The sequence below is a fragment of the Myxine glutinosa genome, chromosome 6, assembly GCF_964187855.1.
Source record: "Myxine glutinosa chromosome 6, kmMyxGlut1.1, whole genome shotgun sequence".
Taxonomy (NCBI): Eukaryota; Metazoa; Chordata; class Myxini; order Myxiniformes; family Myxinidae; genus Myxine; species Myxine glutinosa.
The window spans coordinates 96,825,505-96,843,004 of NC_136266.1; the positions used below are offsets into that span (position 1 = coordinate 96,825,505).

The 17,500-nt window shown below is 44.2% G+C and overlaps 1 protein-coding gene across 7 annotated transcripts in view; it reads left to right on the top strand.

Annotated features, from left to right (window-relative positions):
* Positions 1-17,500, top strand: part of LOC137430052 (calcium/calmodulin-dependent protein kinase kinase 1) — a 102,882-nt gene that overhangs the window by 8,169 nt on the left and 77,213 nt on the right. For 6 of the 7 annotated variants that reach the window (XR_010984991.2, XM_068120555.2, XM_068120551.2 and 3 more), the window contains exon 2: positions 12,924-13,414. The exons of the other annotated variant lie outside the window; for it this stretch is intronic. Coding sequence is in view for 5 of the 6 variants with exons in the window: in XM_068120555.2 (XP_067976656.2) it covers positions 12,989-13,414 (426 nt within the window). In the remaining variant the exon portion in view is untranslated. The remainder of the gene's footprint in view (positions 1-12,923; positions 13,415-17,500) is intronic. 7 annotated transcript variants of the gene reach the window in all.

Genomic DNA, 17,500 nt, shown 5'->3' on the forward strand with positions numbered 1-17,500 from the left:
CATCACGACTCTGATCAACCATTCCTCCACTCCTAACTTCCTCAATGCCCATGTCACTACTCCGCATGGAACCCTATTGAATGCTTTCTCCACATCACCAAACCCAAGAAGCAACTTCTTCCTCTTCTCCAAGTACTTCTCCTGCAACTGCCTTACAATAAAAAGCACGTCTATTGTTCCTCTTCCTGGCATAAATCCAAACTGCATTTCGTCGATCTTCACTTTCTTCCTTATCCTCCTCTCCAACACCCTTTCCAATACCTTCATTCCATGATCTAATAACGTTGTCGCTCTATACGAGCCACAATACAGAGGATCACCTTTCCCCTTGTATAGAGGGACGAGGGTACTCAGTTCCCAATACACCGGAATGCGGCCTTCTTTCACCACCAGATTACAGATCTCTGTCATTCTCTTCACACCCCAACTTCCGGCTGCCTTCAACATATCTCCCACAACTCCCGTCGGCCCTCCCGCTTTTCTACTCTTCATTGCTTTTATCGCTTCCTCAACTTCCTTCTCAGTTGTCTTCTCTGCCGGTCCTAAAACTGGGTTACTCTCGATGTTGTCGTCACATTCATTCTCTGCATTCAACAGCATTTCCATATATCTCTTCCAACTTCCTTTAATTCCATCTGGGTCCACAACGATTTGTCCCACTTCATCCTTCAAGCAACTCACCCCCATCACATCACACCTCTCTTTCGCTATCTGCTTTGCAATCCTGAATACCGTTCTCTGACCACCCTCTTCTGAATCCAATCGTTCTCCGAACATTTTCCTATGTGCCTCCTGCGCCTTTGCTACCTCTTTCTTTGCAGCCTTCTTGGCTGCCTTATAACTTTCATGCTCTGCCTCTTCTGCCCCCATACCCTTCGCCTTCTGCCACTCCTTGAACTTCTTCCTCTTCTCGTCAATCCTCTTTCCAACTTCATCATCCCACCACCATGTTTCCGAGTGCCTCTGTGGTCCTTTTGTCCATCCACATACCAACGGCTCCCAACAGGCTATCTTTCATTGACATCCAACCACTTTCAAGCTCAACCACATCATCCTCTACCATACTCAACCTCTCTTTTAATGCCTCCCTCACCGTCACCTCTTTCAACCTCCACACCTTCATTCTCGGTTGGTACTTCACCCGCCGAACTCTCCTTGCACCTTTCACCCTGATGTCGCAGACAACCAAGTGGTGCTGTGAAACAGCCTCCCCCCTGGGATCACCTTTGTGCCCCCTATCTCGCATTCAGGTAGTCCACGGTTGTCGTCGACCCACCTGACGTGTATGTAACAAACTTATTATCCGCTTTCTGGAACTGAGTATTACAAATCCACAAATCAGCTCCATCAGCAAACTCCAAAATCTTTTCACCTTCTCCATTCCTCACACCATATCCGTAACCCCCATGAACTCCCTCAAAACCTTCCATACTCCTTCCCACATGTCTATTTAGGTCTCCTCCTACCACAACAACTTCCTCATCTTTCACGTTTTCCATCAGCTTCTCTATCGCACACCAGAACTTGTCCTTCTCTTCATCGCTCCAACCGACCTGTGGAGCATATCCCTAGATGACGTTCACCAGGAGCTTTCCAATCATCATTCTCACCATCAACCTTTCACTCACTCTAGTCACACTCACCACACTGTCTACAAACTCCTCAGAAAACAGGACACCAACACCATTCACGCCTTCCGGGCACCCTTGCCACACAAACTTGTATTTCTGTCCCTGCCTACCCTTCACCTTTCTCACACCACTTTCCTTCCATCTCGTCTCCTGCACACAACGTATGTCCACTCTTCTTCTGACCAATCCTTCCACCACTTCTCCTGATCTCCCTGTCATTGTCCCTACTTTCCATGCCCCAAACCTCAGAAACAGATCTCCACGTGGGGCATCAGACGTTTTGTCGTCATAAATGGAGTGATTTCCACCCTTGCTTCGATCGGGTTCCCCACCTTGATTTTTTACGAGAGGGGGTGAGGACCCCCACGGGGTACTTCGGGCTGTACCCTGCCCATATGCAATTGTAATTGTCATGGTTCCCTTTTTCAGGCAATGTTTTATAGCCGGATGCCCTTCCTGATGCCAACCCTTTTAGTCGCCTCTCACGACATACGTTGTACCTATTCTAAACCGGGGTACGCACCGGGATTCTGTTTATCTGTCTGTTTGTCTGTATTTGTTTATCTGTTTGTCTGTCTGTTTATTTGTTTATCTCTATCTGTCTGTTTGTCGATCTGTCTATCTTTGTGTTTGTCTGTTTATCTGTCTGTTTGTATGTCTATCTGTTTATCTGTGTGTTTGTCTGTCCGTTTATCTGTCTGTCTGTGTGTTTGTCTCTTTATCTGTCTGTTTGTATGTCCATCTGTTTATCAGTGTTTGTCTGTCTGTTTGTCTGTCTGTGTGTTTGTCTGTTTATCTGTCTGTTTATCTGTCTGTCTGTTTGTCTGTCTGTCTCTTTATCTGTCTGTCTCTTTATGTGTCTGTCTCTTTATGTGTCTGTCTCTTTATGTGTCTGTCTCTTTATGTGTCTGTCTCTTTATGTGTCTGTCTCTTTATCTGTCTGTCTCTTTATCTGTCTGTCTCTTTATCTGTCTGTCTCTTTATCTGTCTGTCTCTTTATCTGTCTGTCTCTTTATCTGTCTGTCTCTTTATCTGTCTGTCTCTTTATCTGTCTGTCTCTTTATCTGTCTGTCTCTTTATCTGTCTGTCTCTTTATCTGTCTGTCTCTTTATCTGTCTGTCTCTTTATCTGTCTGTCTCTTTATCTGTCTGTCTCTTTATCTGTCTGTCTCTTTATCTGTCTGTCTCTTTATCTGTCTGCTTCTCTGTCTGTTTCTCTGTCTGTTTCTCTGTCTGTTTCTCTGTCTGTTTCTCTGTCTGTTTCTCTGTCTTTCTCTGTCTGTTTCTCTGTCTGTTTCTCTGTCTGTTTCTCTGTCTGTTTCTCTGTCTGTTTCTCTGTCTGTTTCTCTGTCTGTTTCTCTGTCTGTTTCTCTGTCTGTTTCTCTGTCTGTTTCTCTGTCTGTTTCTCTGTCTGTTTCTCTGTCTGTTTCTCTGTCTGTTTCTCTGTCTGTTTCTCTGTCTGTTTCTCTGTCTGTTTCTCTGTCTGTTTCTCTGTCTCTTTATCTGTCTGCTTCTCTGTCTGTTTCTCTGTCTGTTTCTCTGTCTGTTTCTCTGTCTGTTTCTCTGTCTTTCTCTGTCTGTTTCTCTGTCTGTTTCTCTGTCTGTTTCTCTGTCTGTTTCTCTGTCTGTTTCTCTGTCTGTTTCTCTGTCTGTTTCTCTGTCTGTTTCTCTGTCTGTTTCTCTGTCTGTTTCTCTGTCTGTTTCTCTGTCTGTTTCTCTGTCTGTTTCTCTGTCTGTTTCTCTGTCTGTTTCTCTGTCTGTTTCTCTGTCTGTTTCTCTGTCTGTTTCTCTGTCTGTTTCACTGTCTGTTTCTCTGTCTGTTTCTCTGTCTGTTTCTCTGTCTGTTTCTCTGTCTGTTTCTCTGTCTGTTTCTCTGTCTGTTTCTCTGTCTGTTTCTCTGTCTGTTTCTCTGTCTGTTTCTCTGTCTGTTTCTCTGTCTGTTTCTCTGTCTGTTTCTCTGTCTGTTTCTCTGTCTGTTTCTCTGTCTGTTTCTCTGTCTGTTTCTCTGTCTGTTTCTCTGTCTGTTTCTCTGTCTGTTTCTCTGTCTGTTTCTCTGTCTGTTTCTCTGTCTGTTTCTCTGTCTGTTTCTCTGTCCGTTTCTCTGTCCGTTTCTCTGTCCGTTTCTCTGTCCGTTTCTCTGTCCGTTTCTCTGTCCGTTTCTCTGTCCGTTTCTCTGTCCGTTTCTCTGTCCGCCTGTTTGTCTGCCCGTCTGTTTGTCTGTTTGCCTGCCCGTCTGTTTGCCTGCCCGTCTGTTTGCCTGTTTGCCTGCCCGTCTGTTTGCCTGCCCGTCTGTTTGCCTGCCCGTCTGTTTGCCTGCCCGTCTGTTTGCCTGCCCGTCTGTTTGCCTGCCCGTCTGTTTGCCTGCCCGTCTGTTTGCCTGCCCGTCTGTTTGCCTGCCCGTCTGTTTGCCTGCCCGTCTGTTTGCCTGCCAGTCTGTTTGCCTGCCCGTCTGTTTGCCTGCCCGTCTGTTTGCCTGCCCGTCTGTTTGCCTGCCCGTCTGTTTGCCTGCCCGTCTGTTTGCCTGCCCGTCTGTTTGCCTGCCCGTCTGTTTGCCTGCCCGTCTGTTTGTCTGCCTGTCCATTCCTCTGTTTGTTTATTTGTCTCTTTGTCTGAACTGGATATCACAAGTTATGGATGGATTCAGGCGATATTTGATGAACAGGTTGTGTGTGTGACAAACATTAAATTATTCCTTTTTGGTGAAGATACGGATCCGGATACTACAATTTTTTAAGTGATTCTTCATCATTGAGAAATAGGGCCAAACAATATACAGACTTGGCATTTAATATTGAATTTTTTTTTTTTCCTTGACTTGGGTTTACTTTCTGAACTCAGTATATCAATCTGGTGAGTTTATTTTACCCTTCGGTGATGTCTTTGTTGAAAGAACCATGTCACTGATTGTCTTTCGCAGCAAGAAGTCAATAACAGGATTATATCACAGGTGGCGTGACAAAATGTAAGGACAGGTACATTTGACGATTGGCTTCACAATGGGGTATATAAGGGTTGTTGCGTTCTGTATTAGTGGAAAACAACTGCTGCACGTCTACAAAAGTTATTGCCACTTCCTCTGGAGATGGTCCGTCAACTTGACAATGCTGTTTGTCATGGAGTGGTGGCTTTACGAAATTCTGGCATGAAACAGCGTGCTATTGCTCGGCAGTATGGCATCACTCAAGGCCAGGTGTCAAAGATCCTGAAACGAAATGCTCAGAGGGGTGCCCCTACTCCAATACCGAGGCCAGGACGTCCACGCAGAACCACAAGGAGAGATGATCGCCAGCTGCACCTGTTAGTCTGCAATGGCCGTACCAAGTCAGCTAATCGGCTTAGGGCTGAGTGGCAGCAACTGACAAATGTGCCTGTATCCAGAAGGCTAGTCAACCAACGACTGGTTCAAGCAGGCTATCGTGCCAGGCGTCCCCTGAGAAAGCCACGCCTGACCAGACAACACAGCCAGCGCCGATTGCAGTGGGCCAAAGAGCACCGTCAATGGCAGCCAGGACACTGGAATCACGTGACCTTCAGTGGCGAGTCTAGATTTCTGGTCTATCGTCAAGATGGCTGCGTCGGAGTGCGCAGACAAGTGCATGAAGCCCACAACGAAGATTGTATAGTGCCAAGAGTCCAAGCTGGAGGTGGTGGGGTGACCGTTTGGGCTGCTTTTCATGCAGGGGGCAAAACTGACCTGGTTGTTCTGAATGGAAACCTGAACCAGTTCAAGTACAGGGTCATTCTGGAAGAAACATTGCTTCCATTTGCTCGTGCAGCCTTTCGAGGAAACTTTGTCTTCCAAGATGACAATGCACGGCCTCATCGTGCTTGCATGATCCAACACTTTCTTGCTGACCGTTGTGTAGAGCATATGGAGTGGCTTGCCATGTCCCCGGATATGAATCCGATAGAGAACTTGTGGGCAGAATTAACACGTCAAATCGACAACTTGGACCAGCAGCCTACGTCTGTGCGTGAAATGCAGCAGACTATTGTCACTGCATGGCAAGCGATTCCTGTCCAAACCTTGGCAAATCTCATGAACAGCATGCCTCGACGTGTACGTGCTCTCCTGAATGCTCACGGGGGTTACACGAAGTACTGAACTGTAATTTTACTGTCCGTAATCCCAGTCATAATTTAGCTTTTGTTTTTGTTGAATTTTTTTTTGGCTAATGTGCAAAATAAAGAGATACTTCTGGAAAACGTACAGAAGTTTAACACAGTACTGTCCGTGAATTGAGTTCGATATCAGTTTACATCACTTTCAAGGATCAATTTATTTGCTTCGAAATGTCAAGTGTGGTTTTTGTTTCTTTTAAAGGTCACATTAACAAAATCTAGAATAATTTCAACATAATTCCAATGAACTTTTGGTTCTAAGTCATCTTGAAAAGTAAGTTCGGCGAGGATCTCGCGAAAAGTAAGATCTCGCGAGATCACGGCGAGGTCACGTCTTTTCGAAGCTGTTCCATGCGCTCACGCTTTCGAAGCTAAGTGATCTTTCACAATAATTGTGTTTTTGTCGAGACTGTATCTATATTTTCGGTGTGTGTACCTATTGCGTATCTTTTGGAAAATTTTCGGTGCTAATTTTTCGTACATGTATACACAATCGTCGGTTAATGCGTATCGAGTATTCTGCGGCCTCGTACTTGTCGGCTTAGGCTACCGTACCGTCTCCGACCTTGTGGTTTTGTTTTTCTCTCAGCGATTCGTCGAATGCGCTGCAATTATTTTCGTTCTCTGTTTCGTCCCAGTCGTTCATCCCATACCTCCTTGTTTAATATCTCTACTCAAAAAAAAAAAAAACCCCAAAAAAGATTTCCTTCCCAGGTCTTATTCGTTTATTTGTTGTTCTTATTTGTTCGTTCGTTCTTCGTTCACGTTGTTCGCGATCACGCGATCACGTGGTTAGAAATGTATAATCTCTCTCCTGAACAACTATTTTCTCCCATATATTATAACACCCTTTTCTTCTTCTCTTACAAAAGGATGCTTTTGTCTTGCTCACCAAATCTATTCATTCCAAAAAATATATATAATACCATCTCTTACAGTTCCTCCTTTCTACATTCCCTAAACTATCCAGAACTCCACCCCTCCTTCAGTGTCCTCAAACGTATTTTTGACTCGAAGGTCTCAAACTCATTTTGCAAAAAATGTTCGTTTCCCATGAATCTTACACTTTTCAAAATCCAATCTCACCCCTCCCCTCCAAATCCTCCCCATCACCCATCCCTTTCAAATCTCCCCCCTTGCCCCTTCCCTCCCCTCCCTCCTAAACTCCCCCCACACCCCTCCCCTCCGAGACTCTCCCTCGCTCCTCCCCTCCTAGACTCCCCTCTCACCCCTCCTCCTCAAAGCATCCTCCCTGCTTCTTCCCCCTTCCAACTTTCACCTTCATCTCCCCCAACCTTCTGCCTCGCTCTTCCCCCTTCTCAAATAACACCTCACTGTGCCTCACCCAATCTCCATCAAACCTTTTGTCCGCCCCATTCTTCCCTTTCTCCAAGCTATTCTGAAATCTCTGAAATCTCTGACACACCTTCAACAGCTCTCCCTACCTCTTCCTCCTCTTCCACATCTTACCCTACCCCTCCCCCCCCTGTTCTGGACCCGATGCTCCCCCTTCCTCTTCATTAACGGTATGGACCTCAAACATCCGGGGCCTTCGCTCAAACTTGACCGATCTCTCCATACAGGTTGCTTCTGACAAACCAGATGTGATCTGCTTAACAGAAACTTTCCTCCTTCATGATGTCTCTGATGCCTTGGTATCTCTCCCAGGTTACTCCCTCCTCCGGTATGATAGACCTGAGCCTCGTCCTGGAGGTGGGGTTGCTATCTTTATAAAAAACTCTCTTCCTCACTCGCCCTCCACTGCCCTCTCTCCACCTCACCCCCAGGAATACCTTTGGCTACGGCTTCCCCTTCGCTCCCACCTTTTGTTCATATGTGTGTTGTACCGTCCACCAAACAGCGATGACTCCATCTACATCTCGCTGTCTGATAATATGGACCAACTTCTATCTACCCATCCCAACTCTCTCTTCCTCATATGTGGTGATTTCAATTGTCACCATGCCAGTTGGCTGGGTGTGGGTACCTCTCTCACCAGCCATGGCTCTTCAGCAAAGGACTTCTGCGACTCACTGGGACTGACACAATCTGTCAATTTCCCGACCCGGATCTCAGTCAACGGAGCATCTTCTCTTCTGGATTTGGTTATGACTAACTTCCCTGAAAATGTCTGCTGCTCTTCTTCTGCTCCAATCGGCTCATCTGATCATGTGCTTGTCAAAGTGGACATCTCTCTGACCATTCTCAGAGAGCCTCTTCAGCGTCGACGAGTCTGGCATTTCACTCAAGCCAACTGGCACGGTCTTCAAGCAGCCATCAATCATCTGGACTGGTCTCCCATCTCTACCGCCTCTGACATCAACTCATCCTGGGAATTCTTTCAAAGTAAATTGCTCTCTCTCATGCACAGATTTATCCCATCTCATCTTCAGTTGTCATACCCTTCCTCCCGTCCATGGTACACGGAATCTTGTGGTGAGGCTGTTGCCCTGAAACAACTTGCTTTCGTCTCCTGGAAAGCAAATCCAACGGAAGGAAATCTCATTTCCTTTCACAAAGCCCGAAACAAGTGTGTGTCCACCCTCAGGAGAGCCAGGAAACAATATCTCACCGTTCTCAAGACCGAACTCTCTTTTCTGTCTCCCTCTTCCAAATCCTGGTGGCGTCTGGTCAAATCTGTTTCTGGTGTTTGTTCCCCCTCCATCCCCTCCCTCACCTCAAACGGCTTAACGGCTGACTCCGCACGTGAAAAAGCTGAATGCCTCAACTCTGTGTTTGCCTCTAAATCTTGTGTCCCAAACCCATCTCTCTCTGTACCCACCATACCCAGTCATACCCAGCTGCTCCTGGACTCTGTGTCCTTTCCTCCTGACAAGGTGGAAAAGTTTCTGTCAACCCTCGACTCTGATTCTGCAACTGGTCCTGACGGCATCAGCCCACGGGTCCCAAAATCATGTTCTTCCGCTCTTTCACTCCCTCTTTCTGTTCTCTTCACCCTCTCTTTTGCTCAAGGTCATCTGCCATCTGCTTGGAAATCAGCCAACATCACTGCTTTGCACAAAAAAGGTGCAAAAACAGATCCCAGCAACTACAGACCAATCAGCCTTCTCCCAATTATCAGCAAAGTCATGGAATCCATCATTGCTTCAGATATGAAATCTTTCCTCTTCTCCAATGGCTTGATCTCTGATCATCAATTTGGTTTCAGACCTGGTCACTCTACTCTGGACATGCTGCTTCTGCTTTCTCAACAATGGATGGAGGTCCTCAACGCCAAACAGGAAATTAGAGCTGTCTCACTTGACATTTCACGTGCCTTCGATACGGTCTAGCACCCTGCTCTGCTCACCAAACTCTCCTCCTTTGGTATTCATGGAAATCTCCACGCATGGCTGGCGGACTTCCTCTCTGGTCGTAGTCAACATGTGGCCCTGAATGGGTTTCTCTCATCTCCTCTTCCTGTTCAGGCTGGAGTTCCCCAAGGTAGTGTTCTGGGCCCTGTGCTTTTTCTGGTCTTCATCAATGATCTCTCTGACTCTCTTGAAAATCCTATCTCTTTGCTGACGACTCTACTCTCTGTCGCTCCATTCCTCATCCCTCAGATCGGCATTCTGCAGCCTCCTCACTCTCTGCAGACCTGGACAAAATCACAGACTGGGCAAACAAATGGAACATGTCTTTCAATCCTGATAAATCTCACACTCTTTCGATGTCTCTCCGAAAAGACCGACTGGAAAACCCTCCCATCCACTTTCTGAATAATCTTCTCCAAGAAGTTCTGTCACTCAAGCTTTTGGGTCTCACTATTTGCCATGATCTTTCCTGGGAAAACCACATTTCAAATCTGGCCTCCAAAGCCAGTCACCGACTGGGCATCCTCCGTCGTGCGAAGTCCTTCCTTGGCACACCTGAGCTCCTCACCACATACAAGGCTTTCATCCGCAGCTCTATGGAATACTGCTCTCCCCTCTGGTCTGGTGCTCCTGCCTCACACCTAGCTCGTCTTCATGCTGTTGAAACCAAAGCGTTCAGAATCATTGGAATCTCCCGCGATGAAGCTAACTCCAAGGGCCTTTCACTCACTCACCGCAGGCAGGTTGGTGGTCTTTCCGTCTTCTACCAACTCCTCTCTGGCCTTGCCCCCCCAGCTCTCTCTGGGCTCTGTCCCCCAAATATTCCTACAGGTCGCACAAGATCTGCCTGCAACCCTCTTATGGTTAAACGGCCAAAATCAAGACTTTCTGCTCACCTTCACTCCTTCATTCCTCTTTTCTCCCGCCTCTGGAACAAACTCCCTCACTCTCTTCAATCCCACTCCACCCTCCAGGTCTTTAAAACAGCTGTTCACCTCCATCTCTTATCCTCCCCCATCCAAAACCTTGATCTTTTCGACCCCCGCTAATTTCGGTCCCCTTGTGTTTTATACCTCTGCCCCCCCCCCCCCCTCCCCTTCCCATGCCTCCTGCCCCCAAGCTCTCTCCCTCCCACACTTCTCCCTGCTCTCAAATGTTGTGGTTGTGTGCTTCCCCTTCTCTCCCCATCTTATCTTCCGCTCCCTCTTTTTGTATATTTTGTTTGTCTGGTTGATTTGTTTGTGAAATAAATGTTAGCTCTTTCACGAGCCTCGATTCAGTATACAAAAAAAAAAGAAGAAAAAAAAGAAAAGTTCACCCCCACAAAAAAAAATTCCATATTAAATGCCAAGTCTGTATATAGCACGATATTTCAAAAGTTATGGATGGATTTTGATGAAACTTGGTGGACGAGTTGGGTATGTCACAAGGAACTCTTGATTTAATTTTGGTGAAGATTTGAATCCGAATCCAATAATTTTTTAATTACCTCTTCCACGGAAGATGTACTGAAGTTGTGTTTTCACCCCGGTTTGTTTGTTTGTTTGTTTGTTTGTTTGTTTGTCTGTGAACTGGATATCTCAGAAAGTTGAGGACGGTTTCGGTGGTGGAACGGTGGAAGAACGAAATTTGGTGGAGAGGTTGGGTATGTGACAAGAAGGAAGTTATTAGATTTTGTGAAGATTCGGATCTCGATACTAGAACTTTTTAAGTGGTTCTTCACCATTGAAGGATAGGGCACTTAAACGATATATAATGCACACGATATCTGAAAGTGTGGTGGATGGATTATGACAAAACTTGGTGGACAGGTTGGGTATGTGATAATGAAGAATTGATTCAATTTTGGTGAAGATTTGGATCCAATAATTTTTTTAATGATTCTTCACCATTGAAAGATAGGGTCAAACTATGTATTGCACAATATCACAAAAAGTTGTGGACGAGTTATGACGAGATCAAGCCAATTCGATTTTGCTTCAGGTCCGAATCCAGATCTGACCTATCAGTGGGATACAAAATGTAAACTGTTTAGCCTGGCGGAGGTACAGTCACATGAAAAAGTAAGTACACCCCATGTAAAGTTTTGACTTTTTCAACATATTTCAACATACAGCTATTTGATCTTCATTTCAACAATATTGAAAGATAAAGGTGATATAATATAACAAATATCATGAAACATTTACATTTTGTCGTCCATGGTATAATTTAAATAAACATAAATGCAAATTTTGCATGTGGAAAAAGTAAATACACCCTTGGCTCTAATAGGTGCTATTGCCCCCTTTGGCAGAAACGACCTCAAGTAGGCGTTTCTTATAACTGTCTACCAGTCTCTGACATCGACTGGGAGAAATTTTTGCCCACTCCTCCATGCAGAATTCTTTCAGCTGTGCGATGTTTGAGGGGTTTCTTGCATGCACAGCTCGTTTCAAATCCCCCCACAACATCTCGATGGGATTTAGATCTGGGCTTTTACTTGGCCATTCCAGAACCCTCCATTTCTTTCTTTTCAGCCATTCCTTTGTGGATTTACTGGTATGTTTAAGGTCATTGTCATGTTGCAAGGTCCACCTTCGGTTGAGCTTCAACTTTCCGACAAATGGCCTCACATTATCCTCAAGCACCCTCTGGTACAATGAAGAATTCATAGTGGATTCTATGATGGTGAGGTGCCCAGGCTCTGATGCAGCAAAGCTGCCCCAAACCATAATATTTGCACCACCATGCTTTACAGTTGGTATCAGGTTCTTGTGGTCAAATGCTGTCTTTGGTTTTCGCCAAATATGTCTTCGGGTACTGTGGCCAAATAGCTCTACCTTTGACTCATCTGTCCAGAGCACATTGTTCCAGAAGTGCTGGTCTTTGCCCAGGTGTTCATTGGCAAACTTTAGTATGGCCCCGATGTTCTTTCTGGACAGCAAAGGTTTCCTCCTGGCACACCTCCCATGTAGATCAAATTTGTGCAGCCTCTTTCTAATGGTAGACTCGTGCACTTTGACATCAACAGTGGCAAGAGCTACCTGTAGGTCTCGTGATGACATTCTGGGGTTCTTCGGGACTTCTTTCAGCATCTTGCGGTCTGCTCTCGGGCTGAACTTACTGGGGTGGCCTGGCCTGAACAAGTTGGCAGTTGTTTGGAATCTTCTCCACTTGTAGATGATCTTCCGGGCAGTTGAATGATTGATTTCAAATTGTTTGGAGATCTTTTAAAATCCCTTCCCAGACTCGTAGGCAACTATAACATTCTTTCTGAAGGCCTCAACAAGCTCTTTTGATCTAGGCATGGTGACGCCGCACACTTCAACAACAAAGAGAAAACCAAACTAAATGTCTGAGGTTTAAATAAGACAGGTTCCTCCAAGATCCTCTCCAACGATGTTCTAATCATTTGCACCTGAGCTGGTGCACCTGATTCTAATTTTAGGTATTTGAAGTAGTGATAAATGTAGGGGTGTACTTACTTTTTCCACATGCAAAATTTGCATTTATGTTTATTTAAATTATACAATGGACTACAAAATGTAAATGTTTCATGATATTTGTTATATTATATCACCTTTATCTCTCAATATTGTTGAAATGAAGATCAAATAGCTGTATGTTAAAATATGTTGAGAAAGTGAAAACTTTACATGGGGTGTACTTACTTTTTCACGTGACTGTATGTGCTCTACCAATTGTCATTGTTGTTCAATCTTGAATTTTCAGCCAAACCTCTACTTTCGCTTCGTCTCACTTTATGCATCTGATGCTTGGTGTTCTACGTTAGTCGTCAAAATTGTCGTCAATGTGGTTATGGAAATGAGACTCATGTCGTGTTTAATTCTAACCTGAAAACTTTTCCTCTTCAGTGCCGTGGCTTTCTCCCGAGTTTCGAGAAACCAAAAAGGCAAAGGGAACACAGTTTGTGAAGGTTATGGCAACATCCCCATCCCGTGCGTCTGGCCCTGTGGACGTCGACCCCATTTCCAGGACTGACAAAGGGTCCGTGAAAGAAATAGCCGACTTGCTGTCCAATACGAGCGTCCACAGTCGGGGTGAGGGACAACTGGGACGACGAGATAGTGAGCCTACCGAGGGGCTTTTACCTTCGTCCTCGAACGTTCCATTCGGCCAGGCGGTATGTGTGAGCACGGCCGTGAATCATGGCCAACATCACGAGCCATCAATACCCGGTCGTAAACTGTCACTGCAAGAGATGTCAGCGAGTTCGTACCTCTCGGCAGTTGATTTTACGGGTCGTTGTATCTACCCATCACTGCCCTATTCTCCAATATCGTCACCAAACTTTCTACGCCGGCCAACGGTGGAGTCCCACCGTGTCTCCGTCACCGACTTGCAGGCGAGTATTGGTGTTCCTTCTGCTGTGTCCTCAAACGTTTCCACCTCTTCCATCCCCTCTTGTCGGTACACCTTAAATTGTTCTTTCAGTGCTCACTTTTTTGTTCACCATTGTGACTGTAAAAACAGCATGGATTGTAGAGATCGGCACAGGCCTCTTTCAAAAATCCCTGGAAGAAATTTGGACTAAAGTTTATGATATTCCCCTATTCAAAACATCCAATGCAGTTGTTTCAGTGATAACAATATGAATGAATGAATGAATGATCGTTTTAAGGCCATTTTCCCCGCTAGAGCGGGGGTTAGCCTTGCGGGCCCCATGACAATCATGGTTCCCTGTTTGAGGCAATGTTTTTATGGCCGGATGCCCTTCCTGACACCAACCCTTAGTCGCCTCTTACGATGTGCAGGGATACAGTGTACCTATTCTAAACCGGGGTACACACCGGGAACAATAGATTTACATAATTTCATTATTTCATATTCTGCCATTTGCAATCCCAACACATGCTATGACTTTTCTTACATTTCAAAATAACACATTATAACTGTGTATAACTATATTATTTCTGAAAAGAATTTAAACGAGAATTTCAAACATTCACAAGCGAATGCAATACGTCTTCCCCTTATCCACTTTGACCCCTATAAAATCAAGTGGAAGACCCCACCAATGTTTACCTGCTTTAGTCTGAAGGGGCTGTGACAAGGTATTTTTTGTATCTAGTCTTGTATGGATTGGTTTAAATATAAAGGCTCGGCAGGTCAACGCCCTTAATTTTGTGACCGATTTTGACCTTTGACCCTTGTTGAATTGAAAGGAAGACCAGACCCACGCCTACCTCCTTTAGTGTGGAGGGGTTGTAGTTCCCCGGACCAACACAATGTTCCCCGGAAACAGTGGTGGAAAGAGGGTGGCAATTCTATGTGTGGGAAAATTGCATGCGTGGTCAGGGTCCCCCTAGCTCAGATGGCAGAGCACTGGTACGGTTCACCAGAGCCTCTTTCTCTGATTCTGGGTTTGATTGGTACGGTTCTGGGTTTGATTCCTCGTCTGGGTGGGTAATTTTCCCACATATATCAATTTAACATTATAATCATAAAATATAACCTCAGATAGTTGAATTTTATAATGATGTAGAGTAGTGATGATAAATAGGCAGAAAGTATTTCGTACATAGTTTTTGAGGTTGTAAGTTACAATTTCAAATATTAATAAATACATTTAATTTGCATAAATTAGCATAATAATACATGAAGGCATGGTTTGATTAAGTGGCACCTTTCATAAAATTAAAGCTGTCGGTCTAACAAGCACTTGGAGAAAGGTTGGTGCCTTTGTCTGCTCTGTCCCCACAACTCAAAAATCTGGGTCTAAGCTTCCTGACTATTGATATTTCAAAACGTTATAGATGGATTTGGACGATATTCTGCATGCAAAATCTAATATTTTGTTTGTAAACCTTTTGTTGTGCAAAGATCCTCTACTTGGCATGGCAGACTCTCAAACAGCTCTTCAATTAAATGGTGTGGAATTGAATATTCTAAATCTCCTGCAAGTATGGCTAAAGTTCATCCAATGGACTAGATATCTTCAATCACAAAGTGATCGCCAACGGTAAGCCTCCCCGGTACCTATGATTGATACATCCTATGATGACCATATTCTTTTCAGACTGTCATATTACCTTGGCCTTCAACATTTAGGCATAGAGTGTAAATTAAGGAAATGTGTCCCCATCTACAATCTATCCATAAAACGCAACATCATGAAAATCGGAGGGAAATTGTTCATTATAGATCAAAAAGGTGTTTTTTGTTCATTAGATCACAATCCGAACCAGTAGGTCAAGCACACAAAACAAATATGAGGTGCACAACTTCAGTGCAGGTCCACTATTATGATGCAAGAACATCTTGGAAGGTCAAGCAGTCTTTGAGATTCTGCATTGGCAAAGTTGAGGGATTACAAAACACGCTTTTTTTTTTTAGACCGCCATTTCACCTTGACCTTTAACCCGGAGGGTTATGATGTAAATGAAGCGTAATTGCACCTTACTCTAAAGTCTAAATCGACAGTGGGCAATTTTGTTCCAATCAGACCAACCTCAGTCGAGTTATGGTGAAAATGTTAAAATGTCTATAAATAGGTCATGACCTTAAAATTAGGTCAAGGTAAAAACATTTTGTCAAACCCACGTACTTTTCATTCCCATTATTGATGCAAAATTTCATTCCAAAAGTCTCAGCCCGATCCGAGATACAGCTTGGACAGTGGAAGAAAAAAAAATACTAAATGGTGGTTTAGTACTCCTGAGGGAGGAGGGGGGGGGGGGGGTCAAAGAAACTCTGTGGTACCATTAAAATTTTTGGGCACTAATTGTAGAAACAACCCCTACAAGTATATGCCCCCCTATTCTATAAGTTGTCGGCTTAATTACGGTGTTGTTTTATCCACATTATCACTCAAAGTAGTTTCATTTTAAAGGATGACAAAGGTGTATAAGTGTGGGTATTAATCTATTTGAATGGAAACTATGTTTTTCTCTGACTATAATTAAAGTTAATAATAATTATATCACAGTTGTTTAACATATAAAAGGCTATACCCTGTAGGTGTACCTTGAACACCTTAAACTTCACATCATACCTTTCCTTCCATGATCTGCGTCAGGAGTCTCAGGACGATAAAAATTCTCCTCACAATATTATTAATGTTCAATATTATTGCAACATCCTAACATGACAAAGCATTTAATAATGCAGTGCCTCACTGTGGTATAGATTACAGTATACAGTAGTGGTGAGCGGAATCGATTCCAAAGTACTTGATTCTCGATTCCAACCATGGAATTAAAAGGAATCGAGTAGTGACTCGACATCGATTCCGAGTACTTCCTACTTCCGATAAATAAGCTGGTGTTTTGGGGTGTTGTTTTCGTACCGGTACCTGTTGGGAAATGGGCATGTTCTGGTTATAAGTGGCCTGGTAATGTATTAATTGAAAAGGAACATGCCCTTGGGGGGGGTTCCTGGTTGCAAAAGCAAGACACTTGCAATCTAAAAACGCCCCAAGGGCCTGTTTCATTTAAATGAATCACAAGGTGCTTACAGTTGGTCTAGTAAAGCATGCTGATTGCTTTGCTGACGCACAGGTAGGCAATACATCGACTGATAATTAGTGATAAGTATTTGAGTATTAAAGTTTTGACAACGTGTCGTTCAAAAGGTCCAGAAGTGCAGTTTGGAACTATTTCAGAAAGGTTAAAGAAGACAGTCTGGAAGTTACATGCTCACTTTGTTCAACATAGACATTGGTCATCACTGTAATACGTCCAATATGTTAAAACATTTGAAACCCAAACACCAGAAAGAGTACCTATTAATGACGGTTGAGAATGTGGATTACAAGAAACCAAAACTCTGCAACAGCAACAAGTTCTCTTTCGCAATCGATGATTGAAATAACTTTTTATAAAAAGGGCCAAGTATGGCGCTGATACCCCAAAGCAAAATCACATTGACCGGATGCTGACGTATATGATCGTTGGAGACATGCAGCCTGCATCTGTAGTTAAAGACTCTGTGAGGACTTTGGACTGTAAATGTGACCTCCCAAGCTGTCACACAATCCTGTTAACTATGCTTCCTCAAGTGTATCAAGAAACCAGGGCAAAGCTTGCCAGGATGATTGATGCTGCTATTTCCATTGCCATCACAACAAACATCTGGACATATTGTCAAACTCAGACATATATCACTATCATGGTCCACTTATGCGACAGTGATTGGAATTTGCATGCTGTTGTTCTTGGCACATTACATATGATCCAAGAGCACACAGCAGACAACATATAAAAGGAACTTAAAATTAGCTGAGGATTGGAATATTACCAGCATAATATCTGTCATGGTGACAGACAATGCTGCAAATATGGTAGCTTCTGTTGCTCTCATCCAATGGCGTCATCTCCCTTGTTATGCTCATACTCTGAACTTAATTGTCAAGGATGCAATGAAGGGAAGCAAAAGTCTCAAAAATCTTAAGCTAAAGGTCAGAATTCTGGTAAGCCACTTCCACCACAGC